The sequence below is a fragment of the Primulina tabacum genome, chromosome 14 (genome assembly GCF_025594145.1).
Source record: "Primulina tabacum isolate GXHZ01 chromosome 14, ASM2559414v2, whole genome shotgun sequence".
Lineage (NCBI taxonomy): Eukaryota > Viridiplantae > Streptophyta > Magnoliopsida > Lamiales > Gesneriaceae > Primulina > Primulina tabacum.
In genome coordinates, this window is record NC_134563.1 from 33,893,160 (window position 1) to 33,917,194 (window position 24,035).

The 24,035-nt window shown below is 36.8% G+C and overlaps 3 protein-coding genes across 3 annotated transcripts; 1 reads left to right on the forward strand and 2 right to left on the reverse strand.

The window, feature by feature from the left end:
* Window positions 1-249: 249 nt before the first annotated feature.
* On the reverse strand, window positions 250-1,548 carry LOC142524457 (pentatricopeptide repeat-containing protein At3g56030, mitochondrial). The gene has a single exon (XM_075628463.1). It carries the CDS (start codon window positions 1,435-1,437, stop codon window positions 457-459), a length of 981 nt encoding a protein of 326 aa, XP_075484578.1. The 5' UTR covers window positions 1,438-1,548; the 3' UTR covers window positions 250-456.
* A 1,104-nt stretch (window positions 1,549-2,652) lies between these two features.
* Window positions 2,653-3,864, forward strand: LOC142525523 (uncharacterized). The gene has a single exon (XM_075629836.1). The coding sequence runs from the start codon at window positions 2,810-2,812 to the stop codon at window positions 3,785-3,787; it is 978 nt and encodes a 325-aa protein (XP_075485951.1). The 5' UTR covers window positions 2,653-2,809; the 3' UTR covers window positions 3,788-3,864.
* Window positions 3,865-18,679: 14,815 nt separating this feature from the next.
* On the reverse strand, window positions 18,680-21,349 carry LOC142525559 (uncharacterized). Its single transcript, XM_075629871.1, has 2 exons — window positions 20,559-21,349; window positions 18,680-19,186 (listed from the first exon to the last, which is right to left on the reverse strand). The coding sequence occupies exons 1-2, from the start codon at window positions 21,309-21,311 to the stop codon at window positions 18,875-18,877; spliced, it is 1,065 nt and encodes a 354-aa protein (XP_075485986.1). The 5' UTR covers window positions 21,312-21,349; the 3' UTR covers window positions 18,680-18,874.
* Window positions 21,350-24,035: the final 2,686 nt, after the last annotated feature.

The following is a 24,035-nucleotide window of genomic DNA, read 5'->3' on the forward strand; positions in this document are numbered from 1 at the left end:
GATGGCCAACAACATTAAGAGGCATACAAAAATTTCTCTCTTTATGCAAAGAATAGGGTTTTCGTGAGACGATCTCACGAATTTTTATCTGTGAGACGGATAAATCCTACCGATATTCACAATAAAAAATAATACTTTTAGCATAAAAAATAATATTTTTCATTAATAAACCAAATAAAAAATCCGTCTCATAAAATACGATCCGTGAGATTATCGTACGTTAAGTTTTTGTCAACAAATGAATGAATGCACATGTAAATCCCACATCAGTCAGTGGCTCTCTACTCTCGGCTTACATTCCCTACTGCCAACATATTATTCATCAAAACATTTTGTCATTTCACACACAATCCCATCGAGGATTTTGTCAATGGATTGATTGACAGTCGTTCGGGAAAAAAATTTCATATCCCAATTCGAATCGATTCGGTAGCAGAAAAACTCTTCAATCCGTTGCTAACGGGGCAAACCTCTTTTCTTCATCTCTTCTACAATAGAATCAGCATCAGCAATTCTTTTAACTTTCACTAAGCAGTTTGCCAAGAACTTAAAATTCTCAGCATCCAATCTTCGAACCGTCCCGGCAAAAGTCTTCACATAATCCGCCGCCTGCGCAGAATAGCCAGATCTCACCATCTCTTTTATGATATGTCCATGAGTGGAATACATCGCTGGCTTTCCGTTCTCCACCATCCGCCGCATCAATCTTAACGCCACCTCCAACTTCCTTGCCTTACACGCGCCAAGCACAAGAGCGTCGTACGTCCTCGCGTCCGCATTCAAACCTTCTTCCTCCAGTTTCACCAGCACGTCAGCGGCTGCCGCCAAGTCTCCTTGGCAACAATACGCCGTCAGGATGTAATTAAGAGCCGTTATGTCCGGCTTCACTTTTAAAACTCGCATCACCTCCAACACGCGCCATCCCGCTTTCACCTCCTTCCTCCGCGTCAGCGCGTTCAGTATGGGATGAAACGTGACGGAAGTCGCGCCGTAGTTTTTACTCACCATCGTTTCCGCCACGCGCAGCGCCTCGGCCGTGCGGTAGATCCGCGCGAGCTGAGCCACCACTCCGTCGTGCGCGTGCTTTCTGGTGAACCAATCATCAAGAGAGGCGAGATTCTGCAGGAGTTCGGGAAGTACTTCTACATCAGTGGATAAGAATTTGAAAGTGCTGGTGGTGTTAAATTTGCCGTCTTTCATACGTTTGGTGAGTAAGTGACAAACGGCGGCGAAATCTTTTTGGCGGCCGGCTGCATCGATTAGGTTATCATAGGCGGGTAATCGTGGATTTGGGGATACAGTTTGATTAGGGTTATCGTCGCTGAAGTAGCGCGCTGTTACGTTGAAAATTAACTGCGCAATTACTCCATTTGTAGCCAGCCGAACACATCCGCTGCCGTGTATGCAGGTTGCAGTTGGCAATAGCAGCTGCATCATAGACGGGCGGATGGGGTTTGAATTTGCGAACGTGTCAAACGGGTCATTATACAATTGAAATTCAATATTGGGTTGGGCTGCCACGAGTTTATTTGGTTTGGGCTTACGTTTTAGTGATTCAACATTGGGTCGGGCTGATGAATTCACTGGATTAATTTTATATATATATATAAATATTCTGGATATTATTAATCATACAAAAGATATATATATATATATATATATATAAATATATATATTATACAGTTTTGATATCTTCCACATCTACCGTACACACCTTTGTGAGCATCGATGAGGTGTCACTCGCATTGGATGCGTAATTTTTCTATATTTCATCACATCCAATGGGCGGGTAACACCTCATCGGTGATCACAAAGGTGTGCAAGGTAGGTGTGCAGGATATCAAAACTATATATATATATATATATATATATATATATATATATATAATTGCTTGTGTGCGTATATGCATATGCACGTATGTATGCATGCGTGCGTTGCACGTAATTACAGTTTATGCATACAATTAACAATGACAACTATAACTTTCATTAAAGCGGGAATGATATGTTATACTCACGAATTTGATTTTCATTTATTTCAATACATGTAATTATTGGAAGAGAGATTGTTGACGTGTTATTAGAAACATTGAAACGTGATGTTTGAATTGTTGTACGATTTAAAATATTCTAGTTACACTGTTACTGCTAGCTATAATTTTTGGTAAACGGTAAATGTTCGATCTTACACCTTCATTATTCGATAACAATAGTAGATTGATTACTCATCAAGAATTTCATGACCCCCTCAATAAAATAGATGAAGGGTCGGAAGATATAGTGTTGGATATGATCAGTTTCGTCGTTGTTTTCATGTTCCGAAAATGGATATTTGGATTAATTTAAGCAACTTGATCATCTTTCTTCCCAGTTAAATCTATGTAGCCATCGCTGTAGCGCTTTTTCAACTGATCAAAATATATTTTTTCCTTAAAGATCATGGAGGATAAAATACAAATACTTGAAAACAAAAAGAAATTCATGATTGACCATTAAAATCGTTAAAATTTTCCAAACTAGCCAAATTGTGTATTATGTACAGTAAATCATGCAGTAGTTGTATGAACAATTTCCTTATACATACATATATATACATACATATATATACATTTGTATATGTACCAGCTATGTATATATATGTTATGACCACCGCCCTCATCTACCATTTGTAGACAATGCTTTCGGAGCCCTAAAATTTACTCTCTCTCTCGGCTTATTGGGTAAACACAGAACGAGGAAATACCCTATTACACTCTTCCCCATTTTACCTTTCTTGAGAATCCTCCACCTCCATTATTAGCCACTCACGATGAGCGGTGGTGGTGCTGTTTCAGACACTAATATTCATCCATCTCCTCAACAGGCCTTCATTTTCACCGATTCTCCACCGGTTTCTGGACTTTCTACCGCCGCCGCCGCCAGTCATGATGGTGGTGGAGCTGGTGGCAGCAGTAAGTACAAGAAGTGTAAAGGTAAAGGAGGGCCAGACAATGGAAAGTTCAGGTACAGAGGAGTGAGGCAGCGGAGCTGGGGGAAATGGGTGGCGGAGATCCGGGAGCCTAGAAAGCGCACGCGTCGATGGCTGGGCACTTTCGCCACCGCGGAGGACGCGGCACGTGCTTATGACCGTGCTGCTGTTATCTTGTATGGATCGAGGGCGCAGCTAAACCTACAACCCTCTGGCTGCGGCGCTGATGGCGTTGGCGATGCTGACGTCGGCGATTCGTCTTCTCATTCTAGGAATAGAACCTCTTCATCTACCACTCAAACCCTACGTCCACTGCCTCCTCGGCCATCAGGGCTTGGCCTCACGTTCTCAAATCCTGCGCCGCCGCCGCATGCTGTTGGAGGGATGGGAGCGAACTACATTCCGTACGGGATGTACGCTACCGTACAGTACCCGAACATCCTTCAGGAACAAGTAGGAATAGCGCAACATCAGTACGGAATGGATGATAGGAATCTTGAAGCTGACCCCACAGCAAAAGAAACTCAAACCACCTCTTTTTATCCAAACCCTAGTAATATAAATAATGATCACCATCAACACCAGCAGCCTGATGATCAGCAGAATTTGCAGCATTTTGGGTACGATGACATAAAATCCCTCGTGGGTTCGAGCATGTCCCTCGAATCCACTCAGCCTGTGCCGCCGCCAGCCGCAGATCCAACGGCCGTGCTGAATGGATACGCTGCTTCCCCTTCATGGCCACTGGGCAGCGAAGATGAGTTCCCTCCGACTAATATTTGGGACTACGGCGACTCATTCTTGTTTGATAGCCTTTGAAAACCAAGTAAGCTCGTTCACTGTTTTCGAGCTTCTTCCATGGAGCTGATCAATGCAGTGCAAGAAGGTAGGGTTTGAAGAAGAGTCGACAAAGTTGGTTCTGTATTATATCCAAGAATTACGATTGAATGTAGCTAGCTAGCTGATGAATTCACGGGATTAATTCATATGTATTTATCACGTTTTAAGATATGAGATTTGAAATTAAAAAATAGCTGGAAAAGTGAGAGACAGGAATAAATTACACAAGCTAGAGATCCGTTCCTTGCGAATCTGTATACTTGTAATTTAGCAGCTAGCTAGATAGGTATTCTAATATTGCAATGGTTCTTCTCAGGTAGTTATGAGTGATGAAACATTTTTCAATCTTTTCCCTCTTTAATTACTTCTTAATATGTTTGTGTGTGTGTGTCTATATATATATATGTATATATATATATATATATGTTTTATAAGAAAAAATTGGCTTTTTTGGCTATAGAAATTTATGAAACGGAAATCAATAAAATGCTAAAATATAAGAAATATAAGTATAGTATGTAACATTTACATTTTACTCAAAAATAATAATATTTAATATATAAATTAAAATACAGATGATTGTAAAAAGATTATTTAAAAATGATCAGTGCAAGGTTGCTCACCACAACTCATACTATTCACTCCTGCTGATCAATCAACAATGATAAAGAAATCCAAGCACCACACAACAGTGTAGATACACCAAAAATTCCATAACAAAACTACATTTAGAACCAAGTATAATCAAATGATATTGCTGGAAAATATGAATATATACCTTTGGGTTGTTAATCAATCTGACACCAAGACGATCGATCGTGCCGCAAGGGATTCAGGTGAGGTGTCGTGGTCTACGACGTAGATGACGCAAGGGACACTTCTTGGATGGCTTTTTGACGGCACACCAGAGGAACCTTTCTCCCCCGCCGCCGTCGCAGTGTAAGGGTGGAAAGACTATTCTGATCATGAACCCAAACAATAGGGTCACGAGCGACACAACCGAGACGCAAAGCTATTATACATATTTGCGCTGAGCTGAAATTTGTAACAAAAATCAAATTGCATTTGAACAACAATGACGTTTAACTTGAATTCTAGGATATATTTTTTATCATCAATTTTTCCACGAAATAAACTATGGTCACGGTATTTTTGGACATATCAACTCAGACAAATCACCTGAATATAATTTAAATAATAAGTTAGTTGAGTTACGTATAGATCAACTATTTTCACGACGTCCGACAGAAGAATATGATGATCTTGTATATGATTTATCTATTATTTGTTGATTTGTGTGATATTATATCTCAACTTGTATATTATCAATGAGTAATTGATGTGTAAAATAAAATAAAATATTTCTTTTGGCACATATCCCTGGCACAGTCCACTGAGTCATGAACAAGCTCGAGCATATTATGTATGATTGTTGATAGTGATAATTTGACTACTGATATCATGATATCTTGCACATGTTCATGCGTTCATGCATGAAATCATTGCATTTATATGACATATAATGTGGTTTCTCGATATCTCGTAGTGAGGTTTTGACACCCGGATTGGGGACTGTCGAGGTCAATCAAACTAGTCCAAGTAAAAACATCGGGCATGAGACCATAACTCTCCATGTCATTCATCATTGCAATCGCTTCATCACACTTTTCGGCATGATTATAGCTTGAAATCATTATATTCCAAGTGATCGTCCCTGGCTCAACACATCTTCGCGCATCAATCACCATCGAATAAAATAGCTCCAACACTTCACCCCAGCTCTTCTCTCTTGAACAGCCGCCAATGGCAGCAGACCAAGCATACAAAATTCCTTCCATCCATTTCATCGAATACTAGAAATGCACCATCTATGGAACCACCTTTCGCAAACATGCCAACTAACTTGGCTTCAGAAAACGGGTCACGTTTTTGTTTTAGCCATTTCCTGACACGAGCATACAGCTCGGAACATAGGTCCAATGAACGCGAACGAATGCACGATCGAATCAAGTATGATAAAGTGCTTGTGTCGTACCTTCGACCATTACAAAGCAATGGAATCCAAAGAGGCAATAGCTTCACCGAAGCGTCCTTGCTTGCAGAGCTGCTTCAATTCAAAATCTTCCGCTGTACCGGCCCTTTTGAAAGAGATTTTGTGTGGAATTCGTTAAGTTTCTGGGATTCTAAGGGGTAAAGTTTTACATGGAAGAACAATACTCTCCATGGAAGACCGGTGAAAGGTGAGCAACAAATCAAAGTGGCTCATATTGGCCGTGTTATTGTGGAGCACCCGAATAAATTGGGCCATTTTCGTAATTGGTTGAACAAATATGGGCCATATGAATTTATATGGGCCTCGGATGAATCCACGAAAGCCCATGGTCATTCAGAATGTGAATTTAACACAAGGCCTGTGAAAAGATGGGCCTTGGGATGTTCAGCCCCGTTATGAACCAACCTATCCTAAAACCAAGTCCATACTGTGTTTTTTCCTTTTTTGAAAACAATAAATATTCATTTTTTTTAAAAAAAAATTGTAGACTATAAACAAACTTTCATATGTACCCTCAGCAATTTTCTCTTTCTATACGAACTGTTTTATTTACTTGTATAACTTTTTCGTTAGTGAATTTAATTTCCAAAACAGGAAAATGAATCAATATTATGAAGCCAAGGAAAGAGTAGCGAGTGAAAATCTGTGTCCATTATAAAGTTGCAAGTCAAAAATGCAATAATTTATAGAAAGCACAAAAAGGAATGAAACGAATCTTCATCGCATAACAAGTTAATGAGATCCTACCTATGTGGGCACTACTCTCACTTCATTTCAACGGGTAAGATCTTGCCACACATACAATTTCAAAAAAAGAAAAAGTGGGTCATATATATGCATGGGCAAATCTTGGACATCCATCCTATCATGGAAGCAATGACCACATGGGTAGAATGAAATAAACCCGCATGGTTAATGAACTATCATTAAGACACTTAAACCGACGCAAACCATACTGATACCCTTCGGAGATGCCCGGGTCATGGGTATTGGATGATCTCAGGTAATGGTTCAGGTTATGAGAAATTTTGGACTAATCCGATAATAGCTGAGCAAATGAATGTCCGAGACATCATTTACCCGAGCTACTGTAAGCCTGGGCTTCCAGACGAGTTCTCGGCCGATGGGTTTATACCCGGGTTACCTGGATAATTGTAAAGCCCAAAATAGTATACGTAAAATCCATGCATATATTTAATTTATGAAATTTATTATTTTAATTATTTATGTTTATTTAATGTATGTTAAAATGTTTTCTAGAGTTTTATGTTTCAGGCGATTATTCGAGGCGAGATCGAGGCAAGGAGATATGGACGATTTTTTTTTAGTAAATTTTAATGCAGTATTTTATTTAAGATAAGGATGGAGTATTTTAAATAATTTAATTAATTTTAGTAATTTAAGAGCTTAATTATTTAAATGATTAATTGATTTTAAAATTTTAAAGTTGTAGTATTTGTGCATCTTATTTAAATTTAAAATTTATAATGGGGTTAATATGAGATTTATTTTAAATTAGTATGTTAAATGTTTTTAAATAGATTTTTTAGTATATTAAATACATATGTTACAATTGTTTATATATATGTAGGTATATATATATACACATATATATATCAATACACAAGCACACACACTTTGACTCACACACACACTCACACATTTACACACACATATACACATACACACACACAACACAAAACACAAAACAAAACATGCTATTAAACTTTTTGACTAAAGAGAAGGTTGTGTTTTTAAAACACTCCTCTCTCAATTTATTTATTTCATTTTCTTCCTTCTTTTTTTTTCATTCAACGAGGACATCTCCTCTAAAAATTTCCAGCATATATTTAGTAAGTTTTCTTTGAAGAAATTGAGCTAAGTTCGTCCCGGATCGTCTCCCGTATCATCTCCGCTTCGGTATCGTCGTTTCGGTATTTTTAAATATCAAAAGGCACGTATATTCTGTTCTTGATGCATCGATCTTGTCATATTATGCGTTGTATTGTTATTTATGCAAAAATTACATGTGTGATGCGTAGAAGTTTGAGCAATCACGTCTAGATCAAGTTTGAAACAATTTTGGATCACCAAATTCACGTTTTTGCTGTTCTGTAAAATACTGCGATTTTTTGGTATTGATTTTGAGAAAACTTTCAACGTGAAAATCGTAGAAATTTTTGATGCCTTCGATTTGATATAAAATTCGAGTTATTTGGATTAAAAACAAGTGAGTTATGGTGTTTTTAGTATGACTGCTATTTTTAGATCCGAAAACTCATGTTTCGCTGTTCTTTCAAAAACTGCGATTTTTCGGTACATATTTTGAGAAAACTTTTAATTACAAAAACGTAGATCTTTTTGATACGTTCGATTTGATATAAAATTCGAGTTATTTGGATTAAAAACGAGTGAGTTATGGAGTTTTTAGTATGACTGCTCAAATCGTGTTTCAAGAAAGTTATGAATTTTAATATGTTCTTGAAGTTTTTATGTTGCAGGCTTTGTTGGGGATCGACGGGTGATCGTTGCTGCATATAAGAAAGTTAGTAATGATGTTTAGAGTATTTTTGAGGTTTTGATTCATGTCGTTAAGAGCTTGAATTATTAAGATGTCGTAAAAAATAAACTTTAATATAAATGACAATATTTTAGGTCGTATGAATTGTAGGGTGATTATAAAACTTTAGTTCATTGTTATGGTGTCCTAGAATGGTCTCATAGTGATGAATCTTGATGCCTTATGTGATAATTGGGAGAATAGACATGTCGCAAAATTTTCATAAAATAATTCGTCGAACAGAGCGGACACGGACCCGGACACGGAGGTAGGCACGGTGTCCGTGCCTTCTTATTTCATCACAACAATTTTTAAGCGCACGGACACGGACCATGATACGGACCTAGGGACGGGGTCCGTGTACCTTCAGATTTTAGGTATATTCTTTTATATTTAAGGTTTGATTTGAGGTTTTATACCATGGTTTAATATGATGTTTTACAGGGTTATGTCATGGGAAATTATAGAATATTCTAAGAATTTATTTAGCTTGGGATTAAGCATGACATTTACGTTTAAGTTGTACAAGTTAAGTTTATGTATTCATATTAGTATGTTGCAGCAACGACCCGATTGACATCCAACGAATCCCTCAATGCAAAGTAAGTATGTATGACGTGCAAAGAAAATATTTGAAGTTTTTGAGGTATGCTAAATGTCTTGTGACCAAACGTGAATGGGTTTGGAAGTCGGTGAACGTGGCCGAGGACCTCTCCACCCCGTTAAATTATGAACGGGTTTGAAGTTAAGATTGGAAAGCGTTAAATTATGAACGGGGACCAATCCGCCCGTTAAATTATGAACGGGTTAGATCGTGGTTGTGAAGCGTTAAATTATGAACGTGGATCAACTGGCCTGTTAAATTATGAACAGGGATCTCATGTATGTGGCAGTGGATACGTCCCTGTCAGCCCAGTACTGTGGTTTGTCTGATCAGGCATTTATTATGTTATGGGTCACTTGCTTTGAAACATCCTCTACGCAAAATGATGAAGTTAAGTATGTTGAAGTATGAAAGCATGTTTAAAGAAAAGTTTATGTGATGGCACGTCATATTATGTATGCATGTATGTTCAAAGTTTATGCAAAGCTCAAGTTTATGAAAGTTCAAGTTATTATGCAAATTCAAGTTTCAAAGTATGTATGTTTAAGTTCAAAGAAGTTTATGAGAGTTTAAAGTTATTATGAAAGTTTAAGTTTCAAGTATATATGATATATTTTGAAGTTGTATGTGGTTTTATTATGTAATACTCGTTATTCCCAGTTTATACGTGTTGAGTTTTTAGACTCACTAGACTTGAACGATGCAGGTGAGTACGTTGAGGAGGAGACAGGAGGTGGCGACCAAGGGGCAGGCTTGGACTGAGCGGAAGGCTAAACCCGAAGACCACTATGTTTATGTTTTATGAAAACTTTAAAATATTATGTTTTTATGTTGGATGTGAGATGATTTGAAATAAGTACTTTGTTGAAAAATATTAGTTGGGAATGTTGATTTTAATATTATTAAGTTAATGACAAGTGACGACCGTATGAAATTTTATGTTTAAGAAAATTTTTAATTTTTCCGCAAATTTTGAAGTAGTAAAAGTACGGTACGTTACAGTAGGTATCAGAGCGGTGTTCTTGTAAAGGGTTATGCCTACTTTCAGTCGCAAGAAGCTCATAAGGTCACACCTCAAGTCTGTAAGTTTTAAGTTTTCAAAGATTTATTTTAGTGTAGTATGCATTAAGTTATTATTTTCAGCATGTCCATACTTTTAAGTTCAGTTACGTGAAACCTATGTTATTTATATCATGTTCATATGCATGTTGGGTTTACGTATTGGGTAATTTTAGAACAGTATGGATCCTAGACGTTTGATTGCCCGTGGAGCTAGGGATGAGGACCGAGAGTCTCGTGATGGGGAAAGAGCCACTCCTCCTCCTCCACCTCCACCTCCAGATATGCAGGCGCAGATGCTTGCAGCTATGACGCAGTTCTTCGCACAGGTTGCGGGGAATCCAGCTCCAGCAGCAGGAGGTGCAGGACCGAGGACTCAACCGGAGGCAGTGTACGAGAGATTTCAGAAGATGAATCCTCAGAAGTTCTCAGGGACTACGAATCCTATGGTGGCGGAAGAGTGGGTTAAGTCTATAGAGGTGATCTTTGAGTATATGGAATTGCAGGATGTGGATCGAGTCCGATGTGCCATTTTTCTCCTAGCAGGGGATGCAAGACGATGGTGGGACAGTGCATCGGTGGCAGTTAATTTGCCGATGTTGTCTTGGGATGGATTCAAAGAGATGTTCTTCGCTAAGTACTTCACTGAGGAGGTACAGGCCCGTTTGACTACGGAATTTATGACACTACGACAGGGAGATAGTAGTGTGGCTGAGTTTGTGAGAAAGTTTGAACAGGGTTGCTACTTTGTGCCACTCATAGCTAATGATGCTCGAGCAAAACTGAGGCATTTCATGGGTGGTTTGCGGCCAGTCTTGCGCCGTGATGTGAGAGTAACTGGCCTTACTACATATGCAGCTGCCGTTTCTGGAGCTCTGGCGGCGGAGCAAGACCAGAGAGACATTGAGACTGATATGTTGGGCAAGAGGCCCTACCAGGCACCACCGCAGCCACAGCATCAGCATCAGCGACCCAGTACAAGAAACCTTTTCAGGGGCAGCCTGGGAAGAAGCCTTACCAAGGACCACCTAGGGGCAAGGGTCCTATCCAGCAGCAGGGGGCGCCTCAGAGGCCCGTTGTTTTCCCAATGTGCCCGAAGTGTAACCGCCAGCATCCAGGACCATGCTTGTATGGATCAGGCAAGTGTTTTAAATGTGGATCTACGGATCACATGCTGAAGCAGTGTCCTCAGTGGAAGCAGCCAACCAAGGGAGGGTATTCGCCATGCACGCACAGGAGGCGAACCCAGACACTACACTACTGACCGGTAATCATTTCTATTTAAGCTCGGTATTATTTGCCTTGCATGTGGAAATTTTATTTGAGATTATTAGTGTACTAGTAAGATTTTAGATTGACTTGGAATATATTGATTTCAACTATGCTTAAAGTTAATTGCTAGTATTTTGGGATATAAGTTTGGTGTTGTGCTAACATCTCTCAGGAAATATTTTCATAAAGAGATTAGCCACAACTGCACTGATAGATTCAGGAGTCACTCACTCCTTTATATCGGAGACCTTTGCTAATCATTTGGACATCAAGTCCATTGGCCTAGACGTGAACTTTTCAGTGACACTTCCATCAGGGGAAGAGTTGTTAGCCACCAGTGTGGTCAGAGATATTGATCTAGAACTGCAGGGTCACTTGGTGTATGCAGATTTGATAATATTGCCAATGCCAGAGTTTGATATCATTTTGGGAATGGATTGGTTGACAAAGAATCGAGTTCTTATTGATTTTCAGAAGAGATCAGTGTTGGTCAGACCATTAGACATGGAGCAGTTTCTATTCGAGCCAGCTAGATGGAGGAATTTTCCTCGCATGATCTCCTGTATACAGGCGAGGAGATTGATTTCCAAAGGGTGTCAGGCTTTCTTGGCCAGTATTGTGTCAGCACCTGATGTAACCACTCCATCTATATCAGATGTTCCAGTAGTCAGAGATTTTCCAGACGTCTTTCCAGATGATGTTGCAGGACTTCTACCGGATAGAGAAGTGGAGTTTGCCATCGATCTCATGCCAGGTACCGTGCCAATCTCTAAGGCACCATACAGATTAGCTCCAGCTGAGATGTTAGAACTCAAGCAACAGATACAGGAGCTTCTGGACAAGGAATTTATTCGCCCAAGTTTCTCACCTTGGGGAGCACCTGTACTATTTGTGAAAAAGAAAGATGGGAGCATGAGGCTTTGCATCGATTACCGTGAGTTAAATAAGGTGACGATCAATAATAAGTATCCATTGCCTAGAATAGAAGATTTGTTTGATCAATTGCAAGGAGCTACTGTATTTTCTAAGATAGATCTTCGATCAGGATATCATCAATTGAAAGTGAAGGATGCAGATGTCCACAAGACAGCTTTCAGGACCCGGTATGGGCATTACGAGTTCTTAGTGATGCCCTTTGGAGTAACGAATGCTCCAGCTATTTTCATGGATCTAATGAACCGAGTATTCCATCAGTATCTTGATCAGTTCGTCATAGTATTTATTGACGACATCCTCATATACTCGAAGAGCCATGAAGAACATAACCAGCATTTGAGGATAGTCTTACAGATTCTTCAGAGTCGCAAGTTATTTGCGAAATTCAGTAAGTGCGAATTTTGGTTGGAAAAGGTAGCGTTTTTGGGTCATATAGTATCTAGTAGTGGTATCGAGGTGGATCCAGCGAAAGTAGCAACTGTCAAGGATTGGGTTGAACCAAAGAATGCATCTGAGATCCGAAGTTTTCTGGGTTTAGCTGGTTACTACCGTAAGTTCATTCAAGGATTCTCGTCGATAGCAGTGCCACTCACTTCACTTACTAAGAAGAATGCTAAGTTTGTGTGGAGCGATGAATGTCAGAAGAGCTTCGATACTTTGAAGCAAGCTCTTATTTCAGCACCAGTGTTAGCCATGCCATCAGGGCAAGGAGATTTTGTGTTATACACTGATGCATCTAAGCTCGGTTTAGGAGCAGTAATGATGCAACAAGGTCGGGTCATAGCTTTGCTTCCAGACAGTTGAAGGTACATGAGAAAAACTACCCGACACATGATCTTGAGTTAGCAGCCGTTGTTTTTGCATTGAAAATTTGGAGACACTATCTATACGGTGAGAAATGTCAGATTTTCACTGATCACAAGAGTCTCAAAAATTTCTTCACACAGAAATAATTAAATATGAGACAGAGACGTTGGTTAGAACTGGTTAAGGATTACGACTGTGAAATTAGCTATCATCCGGGAAAAGCTAATGTTGTCGCAGACACATTGAGCAGAAAAGTTGCAGTCATAGCTCATTTATCAGCTCAGAGATCTCTTCAGTATGAGATTCAAAGGTTTGACTTGGAAGTTTATCGCAAGGGCAAAGCTCCTAAGCTGTCTAATCTGACAGTCAAATCTTCCTTGCTAGATCGTATTCGAGCAGGACAGTCTTCAGATGAGCAACTACAGAAATGGAGACTAAAAGATGAAGCGAATGGCAGTGTTCTCTACACAGTGTCAGATGGTATTGTGAGATACAAAGATAGAATGTGGGTGCCTAGTGGTGATTCAATTAGACAGGATATTTTGTCAGAGGCACATGCATCTCCGTATTCTATTCACCCAGGAGGTACCAAGATGTACAAAGACTTGCAAATTTTGTATTGGTGGCCAGGGATGAAACGAGATATCCGCAGATATGTATCAGAATGTCTCACTTGTCAGCAGGTGAAAGCAGAGCATCAGAGACCAGCAGGGATGCTTAAGTCACTTCCCATTCCAGAGTGGAAATGAGAGAATATCACCATGGATTTTGTTGTTGGTTTGCCGAGGTCAGTCAGAGGATCCAATGCCATTTGGGTTATAGTGGATCGACTAACTAAGTCAGCACATTTCTTACTAGTGAAGATGACTTTCTCCATGACGCAGTATGCGGAGCTTTATATAAGAGAGATAATTCGTTTGCATGGGATTCCAGTTTCTATTGTGTCAGACAGGGATCCGAGGTTTACATCGTCCTTCTGGAAAAGTTTACATGCAGCCATGGGGACGAAATTGTTATTCAGTACTGCATTTCACCCTCAGACAGATGGCCAGTCTGAGCGAGTGATTCAGATATTAGAGGATTTGTTGAGAGCTTGTATGATTGATTTTCATGGGACTTGGGAGTCTAAACTACCACTTGTGGAGTTTACCTACAATAACAGTTTTCAATCATCAATAGGTATGGCTCCTTATGAAGCTTTGTATGGACGAAAGTGCAGATCGCCAGTTCATTGGGATGAAGTTGGTGAGAGAGCAGAACTTGGTCCAGAAATAGTTCAGCAGACTGCAGATGTGGTGGTTAAGATTCGTGACAGAATGAAAACCGCCCAGGGTCGTCAGAAGAGTTATGCTGATAAGAGAATGAGAGATCTTGAATTTGCTGTAGGTGATCATGTATTTGTTAAGATAGCACCTATGAAGGGTGTTATGAGATTTGGGAAGAGAGGTAAGCTGGGTCCGAGATTTATTGGACCGTTCGAGATTCTTGACAGAGTTGGAACACTAGCTTATCGTGTAGCCCTACCGCCGAATTTGGCCGGAGTGCACAATGTATTTTACGTTTCGATGTTGAGGAAGTATCTAGCAAATCTTTCGCATGTTCTGAGCCATGAGCCATTGCAGTTGACTCCAGACTTGTCTTATGAGGAAAGACCGATTAAAATTTTAGACAGACAAGAGCGTAGACTTCGAAATAAGACGAATAAGTTAGTCAAATTCCAGTGGGTGAATCAATCAGTGGAGGAGGCCACTTGGGAAGCTGAAGCAGATATGAGAATCCGCTACCCAGAGTTGTTCGGTAAGACTTAATTTCGAGGACGAAATTTTTATAAGGGGGGGAGATATTGTAAAGCCCAAAATAGTATACGTAAAATCCATGCATATATTTAATTTATGAAATTTATTATTTTAATTATTTATTTTTATTTAATGTATGTTAAAATGTTTTCTAGAGTTTTATGTTTCAGGCGATTATTCGAGGCGAGATCGAGGAAAGGAGATAGGGACGATTTTTTTTAGTAAATTTTAATGCAGTATTTTATTTAAGATAAGGATTGAGTATTTTAAATAATTTAATTAATTTTAGTAATTTAAGAGCTTAATTATTTAAATGATTAATTGATTTTAAAATTTTAAAGTTGTAGTATTTGTGCATCTTATTTAAATTTAAAATTTATAATGGGGTTAATATGAGATTTATTTTAAATTAGTATGTTAAATGTTTTTAATTAGATTTTTTAGTATATTAAATACATATGTTACAATTGTTTATATATATGTAGGTATATATATATACACATATATATATATCAACACACAAGCACACACACTTTGACTCACACACACACTCACACATTTACACACACATATACACGTACACACACACAACACAAAACACAAATCAAAACATGTTATTAAACTTTTTGACTAAAGAGAAGGTTGTGTTTTTAAAACACTCATATCTCAATTTATTTATTTCATTTTCTTCCTTCTTTTTTTTCCATTCAACGAGGACATCTCCTCTAAAAATTTCCAGCATATATTTAGTAAGTTTTCTTTGAAGAAATTGAGCTAAGTTCGTCCCGGATCGTCTCCCGTATCATCTCCGCTTCGGTATCGTCGTTTCGGTATTTTTAAATATCAAAAGGCACGTATATTCTGTTCTTGATGCATCGATCTTGTCATATTATGCATTGTGTTGTTATTTATGCAAAAATTATATGTGTGATGCGTAGAAGTTTGAGCAATCACGTCTAGATCAAGTTTGAAACAATTTTGGATCACCAAATTCACGTTTTTGCTGTTCTGTAAAATACTGCGATTTTTCGGTATTGATTTTGAGAAAACTTTCAACGTGAAAATCGTAGAAATTTTTGATGTCTTCGATTTGATATAAAATTCGAGTTATTTGGATTAAAAACGAGTGAGTTATGGTATTTTTAGTATGACTGCTATTTTTAGATCCGAAAACTCATGTTTCGCTGTTCTTTCAAAAACTGCGATTTTTCGGTACATATTTTGAGAAAAATTTTAATCACAAAAACATATATCTTTTTGATACGTTCGATTTGATATAAAATTCCAGTTATTTGGATTAAAAACGAGTGAGTTATGGAGTTTTTAGTATGACTGCTCAAATCGTGTTTCAAGAAAGTTATGAATTTTAATATGTTCTTGAAGTTTTTATGTTGCAGGCTTTGTTGGGGATCGACGGGTGATCGTTGCTGCATATAAGAAAGTTAGTAATGTCGTTAAGAGCTTGAATTATTAAGATGTCGTAAGAAATAAACTTTAATATAAATGACAATATTTTGGGTCGTATGAATTGTAGGGTGATTATAAAGTTTAGTTCATTGTTATGGTGTCCTAGAATGGTCTCATAGTGATGAATCTTGATGCCTTATGTGATAATTGGGAGAATAGACATGTCGCAAAATTTTCATAAAATAATTCGTCGAACAGAGCGGACACGGACCCGGACACGGAGGTAGGCACGGTGTCCGTGCCTTCTTATTTCATCACAACAATTTTTAAGCGCACGGACACGGACCATGATACGAACCTAGGGACGGGGTCCGTGTACCTTCAGATTTTAGGTATATTCTTTTATTATTTAAGGTTTGATTTGAGGTTTTATACCATGGTTTAATATGATGTTTTACAGGGTTATGTCATGGGAAATTATAGAATGTTCTAAGAATTTATTTAGCTTGGGATTAAGCATGACATTTACGTTTAAGTTGTACAAGTTAAGTTTATGTATTCATATTAGTATGTTGCAGCAACGACCCGATTGACATCCAACGTATCCCTCAATGCAAAGTAAGTATGTATGACGTGCAAAGAAAATATTTGAAATTTTTGAGGTATGCTAAATGTCTTGTGACCAAACGTGAATGGGTTTGGAAGTCGCTGAATGTGGCCGAGGACCTCTCCACCCCGTTAAATTATGAACGGGTTTGAAGTTAAGATTGGAAAGCGTTAAATTATGAACGGGGACCAATCCGCCCGTTAAATTATGAACGGGTTAGATCGTGGTTGTGAAGCGTTAAATTATGAACGTGGATCAACTGGCCTGTTAAATTATGAACATGGATCTCATGTATGTGGCAGTGGATACGTCCATGTCAGCCCAGTACTGTGGTTTGTCTGATCAGACATTTATTATGTTATGGGTCACTTGCTTTGAAACATCCTCTACGCAAAATGATGAAGTTAAGTATGTTGAAGTATGAAAGCATGTTTAAAGAAAAGTTTATGTGATGGCACGTCATATTATGTATGCATGTATGTTCAAAGTTTATGCAAAGCTCAAGTTTATGAAAGTTCAAGTTATTATGCAAGTTCAAGTTTCAAAGTATGTATGTTCAAGTTCAAAGAAGTTTATGAGAGTTCAAAGTTATTATGAAAGTTTAAGTTTCAAGTATATATGTTATATTTTGAAGTTGTATGTGGTTTTATTATGTAATACTCGTTATTCCCAGTTTATACGTGTTGAGTCTTTAGACTCACTAGACTTGAACGATGCAGGTGAGTACGTTGAGGAGGAGACAGGAGGTGGCGACCAAGGGACAGGCTTGGACTGAGCGGAAGGCTAAACCCGAGGACCACTATGTTTATGTTTTATGAAAACTTTAAAATATTATGTTTTTATGTTGGATGTGAGATGATTTGAAATAAGTACTTTGTTGGAAAATATTAGTTGGGAATGTTGATTTTAATATTATTAAGTTAAATGACAAGTGACGACCGTATGAAATTTTATGTTTAAGAAAATTTTTAATTTTTCCGCAAATTTTGAAGTAGTAAAAGTACGGTACGTTACAATAATAGCACCTCACTCAAATGCACAAGTATGTGATACCTTAGTTTGGTAATCATTACTGTCAAAATCGCATAGATTTGTCAAAGCGAAAGGGATAGTTTGACGTGTCAGAAAAACAGAGTATGAGCAACCATCTTACCATAATTAGTTAGTGGGCATTGAAAACAAGGTCATCATTGACTTTCTTTTTATAAATATCAGGTTTGTTTTAGCATTAAGGGATTCATTCACTTACATGTTGCCTGCAACACTTATTACAAAATTCTCTCTATAACTGTTGATTAACTTGAGCGTCAGAGTGGTCACGCCGGAAAAATCTTCCGGCACCTATTAACGTTCTTTCTCCCTCGAAAGTTCAGGTCCAGGTGCTCGAGCAACCATCTCCAGCTCATCAACTCGACCCAATGAAATCGCCCACTAAGCTTTGACCCGATTCACCCGGTCTTCATCACATACTATTCTTCGCTCCGACCATCAATGATTCGTAGATTGTGGATGCAAAGAGATGCCCCAAAGCAGAGTCCACTAATTTTGTCTACTTTTGTTTTTTTAATAAAATTTTCAGATTTTATTTTTGTTACATTAATATGGATTTTTTTTTGTTTCAACCATGTTCGTCACAGTACTACCAAAAAATGTTGATATGTTATCGATATTTGTCTTATGTTACATTAATAATTTAACCAAAATAGCTAAAATAATAAAAGTTAATGAACCGAAATCAAAATTTGAAAATTTAATGGACCAAAACTATACAAGAGAAGTTAATAGACCAAATAATTCATTTCCCTCTCTTTTTAATCACACCGCGCTTGCGCTCCTGCATGTTTTCGCCGAAACAGAGAAATATGAACCAAAAATTGTACTGAAAAAATAATCCATCCAGCACCAAATTTTTTCAACAAGGCCACACCACACGACATGCACACCAACATCGATATTGGCACTCAGTCAAATTCTATATCTGAGGAGTGGGTCTTTCAGGAGAAGACGTTCGTGATAAACTCTCCAAGCGTAATCTTCAAAAGGAAAAGAATGGAACACTTCTGGTTCAGTCGTGTTCGAGTCTTTGACATCGTCGCCACTTTCTTCATCAACGTCGGTGTTAATGGCTACTTTGGGAGCTGGTTGAGGGAAGACCATGCTTTCGACGGGGAGGGTAATCAGGAGAGACATTGTTACGTATCGAGAATCCTCATGGCCGTCATCCGAACAAGGCATTGGTCTTCCTCTCACTTTCTTCAATCTCCCATTGCTCCAAACCTGTCATGCTACAAAACCATTATTCTTTTGGAGAGAATATATATATGGAGGTTTCAATTATTATTTTGCTGGAATTTACAGACCAATACATATATATAATACGCTGCTTAAAAACTTAATTTCAAACGAAGAACCCAATCCTACCGTCTAGAGAAATTAATTTTGGAGAATAATTTTCGCCAAACTTTGTTTTTGAAAAATAATACACTTGATATGATCATTTTCCAAAAAATAATTTGATCAAAATTATTTTACAAACTACAAATTTAAATGGGTATCCAAGTTTCTGTAGCACAACATTTGGAATATTTTTCATAATTAAATCTAAAGCACTTTCAGATCATCACGAATTTATACACGTGAGATGGATCGACCTGATATGGTCGGAGATCCGTCTCACAAAATTAACATATGAGGCGGTCTCACGATAGTTTTTGTGATCATCTATCTAGCTCATTATTTGACGACGACAGAAAAAAAATACGAACAAAAAACTTCGATTTTTCAAAGTATAAAAAATTCAAACTCATATACAGCTGTGAAATTGGAAACCCAAAAAAAAAAAGTTAAAACAATTACACAATTAAATTTGATTAATAGATTACACAAATTGTGTCTACCAATGCTGACAAATCACTAATCCAAAACCATTATTAATTTGATAACATTAGTCAGAATTTCGAGTGTTTGACATACAAAATGCATGAGCCGCCGCATTCCCATTTAATTTCCGACTAGTCAGTTAATGAAATGCAAATTCATTCTAATTTCGTGTTAAACTAAAATATCAATCAAGATGTCAATATCCCATTAATTAAATAATTTTTTTTCCTCAAATGGCGTTTGAAATTTTAAATTTGTGATAGACAATTAATCTAATGTGAAAGAAGTATCCTTAATTTTGCAAATAAGTGAACATTCAATAATGGCGGGCTGTATATTCATATACTGATATGAATATAGGAGCAGATCTTTTGTGAGACGGTCTCACAAATCTTTATCTGTGAGACGGGTCAACCCTACCGATATTCACAATAAAAACTAATACTTTTAGCATCATAGTAAAACTTTTTTATAGATTACCCAAATAAAAGATTCCATCTCACAAAATACGACACATGAGACCGTCTCATACAAGTTTTTGCGTTAATATAATATATAATCTAAACAATATGATTACTTAAATTGCATTAATCATCATTAAGATAAATAAAAATATTGTTTTTTTAAAAAAAATATTTAACGATATATTGTATTATGTCAGCACCCATTGTTAATTCCTGGGTTTTCAAAATTTTTCCTAATTAAATTACGTAATAATATTAAATAAATAGTGAATAAATATTTATTTGAAAGTTGGTAAAATTATCACCTGAGCGATGTCTCCAAGCGTGATCAGCGCATAATCCTCCTGACCCGACACATTGACCCAACCCGAATCCGAGCACAAAGAAGATTTCTGACAGCTGGGTACATAATGCAACCCGATTACATATGGGTAAACCCGACCCGGTTTACTAGTCCCGTTGTCAGCTATCCACAACAGAGAGCACAGCTCCTTTGGGGTTGGATTCTCAAACCCGATAACAGAAGCCAATTCTCGAATCAACTTCAAGCCTAGAGTCTCCATTTCACGTGTAAATTCACGCAAAGAATCCAAATCCAAATCATCTATTTTGTTTGTAAAACTCGAGAAGTCGAGGCAGAATGATTCGCCGTGATCATCATCGTCCTCGTCGTAGCCGAGAGGCCAGTTGTTCGGGAATAGGAGTTGCTTCTTATGGTTGGGGAGTTTGAAAAGGGAGTCGGTCGCGGGATAGGTGGCTTGGTGTTTGAGGTGGAAGAAGCCGAGTTTTGTGGATGCTGACAGGAGGTTTGTGTGGAGAATAGGGTTAGGATCGGAGAGAGATAGTAGAGGAGGGTTGGTGGAGGAGCGTCGGGAAGGTAGGGAGAGGGATAGCGTGGGCGGGAGGCGATGGAGTAGAGCTGAAAGAGCTTCGGAGGTGGAGATGGACGAATCGACGTTGGTGTGGATGGACGGGGTTGGCGGTGGCGCCGCGGTCGTGGCGTATGGATTGGATTCATGGCGGTGGTTGTGGGGTTCCTCGGCGGAGGATGATGCCATGATGATTTTTGTGTGCAAGCGCTTGCGTGGGTTTGTCATATTGATATCTTTGCAATAATTATATCGCGAGTTTTCTGCGCTATATCACAAAATTTTGTATTCGATATAGAGTGTGATTTTGACAAATTGAATTTTTGCATTGAATTTTGTGTGTACATGTTGATAATGTAACATGACTTTATATATATATATATACATACATACACGTGAGAATCGATTAAAATGTGTCTTGTAAATCCAACAAGTTAACTTTAACGGGAATTGTTCAAGATTTTGCAAGAGAATTTTTTGGATCTATTTGGACAAAAATTCTTTAAAGGAAATTTTCTTGTGTTAATGTATTACCAACTAAATTTAACATTGTAATAATTTTTGGTAATCATTTAGATAGATTTGGACTATATTTATATTTCGATTTTTATATATTGTTTTAAAATTTAGTCATAAATAATAGTAACTGAAATCATATGTTTTAATTTATGGCATACATTGCATGTAGTAGGCTAAGAAATTATTTGATTAAGATATTATAGGAATAAAAATTAGCAAGTTTCTATTATACATTTTATTTTCTTATATTATTATATTATATTTTAAGCCAGATTACACAATCAGTAATATTATTTCCATAACAAGTTCTTTTGTTCCTATGCACTTCCTAGTTTAGCAAATAAATTCAATGAATTATATTATAATATAAATTATTGATTTATGGAGTTTATAACTAGAATTGAAGAAATAGGTTTTTTATTTGGGTGAAACTTGAAAAGATTATTTTCAACAAAGTAAAATGTTTTTTAAAAAAAAGGAGGAAGGAAAACTTTCAATCAACGAAAGTCGAACAAAAGAGAAAATAATTTGTCAACTCCAACTGTCTATTATTGTATTTTTGCTCCAAAAAACAAAGACAAAAAACTTAAGTTCAATAATTGCTGTGTTTCATGGATGGCCAAAGTTTAATTATTGAAAATTGTGCTTATTCTCTCACTCAGGATATATAAAAAAAAAAAAAATATGTGAAACAGTTTCATGAATCAATTTTACGAGACAGATCTCTTATTCGGTAACTCATGAAAAAATAATATTTTTTATGTAAAAAATATTAATTATTATCGCAAATATTAGCATGATTGACCCGTTTTACGGTTAAAATTTGTGTGATCTATATATAAATTAATTAACTTTTTTAGGGGGGAAATTTTGATTTAATTTTTGCTTATATAATTAATGGCAGGCTGTTCCCATGCTTGCGGGAAATTGTGCTCTCAGTGCTAGTGGGTATCTTGTTTTCGGGGTTGTACATTACACACAGTTCTAGATGAAAAGGCCTTATCATCGTTTAAACTCTTAATCAAATCATAAAAATATGTATCCACAATAAATATAGTTATAGGTAAGTTCGAACTATAAGTTAATCTAATAATATTTGAGGGAGAGTTGTTTTTTTACAAAATTACTATGAAATTATTAAATATTTGATGATGTATTGAAGTTAATCAAAGATAAATATTTGAGTTCTTAAAAAATGTAAGCCTTTTCTTAGGTAGACTCGCGGAGTTTTATTCGTGAGAAGAACTACTCGGTCCACAATTATTATGAAAAGTAATATTTTTAACATAAAAAGTTAAGTTTTTTTATGAATTAGATCGAGTTGGAGATTTATATCAGAAAATAGGCATGTGAGAGGATATCACAAGAGTTTTTACGAAGAAAAAATAAATATCTCTGAGAATATATAGATCATTATTTCTATCGTACACTAAATCAGGGAGTAGAGTAGGTTTTCGGTGAAATAATATCACATATATGTATTTGAGAAATGAATTAATCTGATTTATAACTACAATGAAAAGTAATAAGTTTAACATAAAAAAAATAATTTTTTTTATATAAAAATTAATATTTTTACTCAAATCAACATATATTACACGATATCTTTTGACATAAAAATTAATATTTTACGCTCAGATCAACACATGTTCATAATATTTTTTCGTCACATAACTAACAAAAAATAATATTTTTGCATTGTAAATAATATTTTGGACAAAAAAATAATTTTTTTCATTAATCGAATCAAATCGAAAATACATCGCACAAAATTAAATTTTAACCGTATCTCACAAAGTAGTCCTCTTATTCGATTTTCTGCAAGGTGTGATTGTGAGTGATGAATAAACATTGAAAGTAAAAAAAAAAAAAAAAAAAAAAAACAGCTATTGGGCTTTCAGGTAAAGTCCAAACATATGTTGTATAATTAGGCCCGGATATATTAAAAAAATCAAAGAGTATGAAATTCCAGCCCGATCGATGCTAACTTCATTTGTACAAACGGGTTGGCCCAACACGATATATTTCGGTTATTATTGTAATTGCAACGTGGATTTGAAACGTACTTGAATTTTGTAATTTAAAAAATTTAAAATAAAATGATTTGAAATATATCATCTCAAATTTCTCAGTCTAATCACAATATTTTAGAATAATGTGGGAAATTTTCTTATGGCAAAGTTGTGTGAGATGGTTCACATGTTGTATTTTGTGATACAGATATCTTATTTGGGTCATCCATGTAAAAATATTATTTTTTATGCTAATAATATTACTTTTTATTGTGAATTTTGGTATGGTTGATCCGTCTCACAAATAAAGTTTCATGAGACATTCTCACAATACACCAACTCTTTTTCTTATATAAATGACAAAATAAAATAAATCCACATA

Bases quoted from the DNA above. Each gene is read 5' to 3' on its own strand.
- LOC142524457 (XM_075628463.1), bottom strand. From the start codon at position 1,437: ATGATGCAGCTGCTATTGCCAACTGCAACCTGCATACACGGCAGCGGA.
- LOC142525523 (XM_075629836.1), top strand. From the start codon at position 2,810: ATGAGCGGTGGTGGTGCTGTTTCAGACACTAATATTCATCCATCTCCT.
- LOC142525559 (XM_075629871.1), bottom strand. From the start codon at position 21,311: ATGGCATCATCCTCCGCCGAGGAACCCCACAACCACCGCCATGAATCC. The intron at 19,187-20,558 runs GTGATAATTTTA...GTAGCATGACAG, and splicing joins CGCTTGGAGACATCGCTCAG to GTTTGGAGCAATGGGAGATT.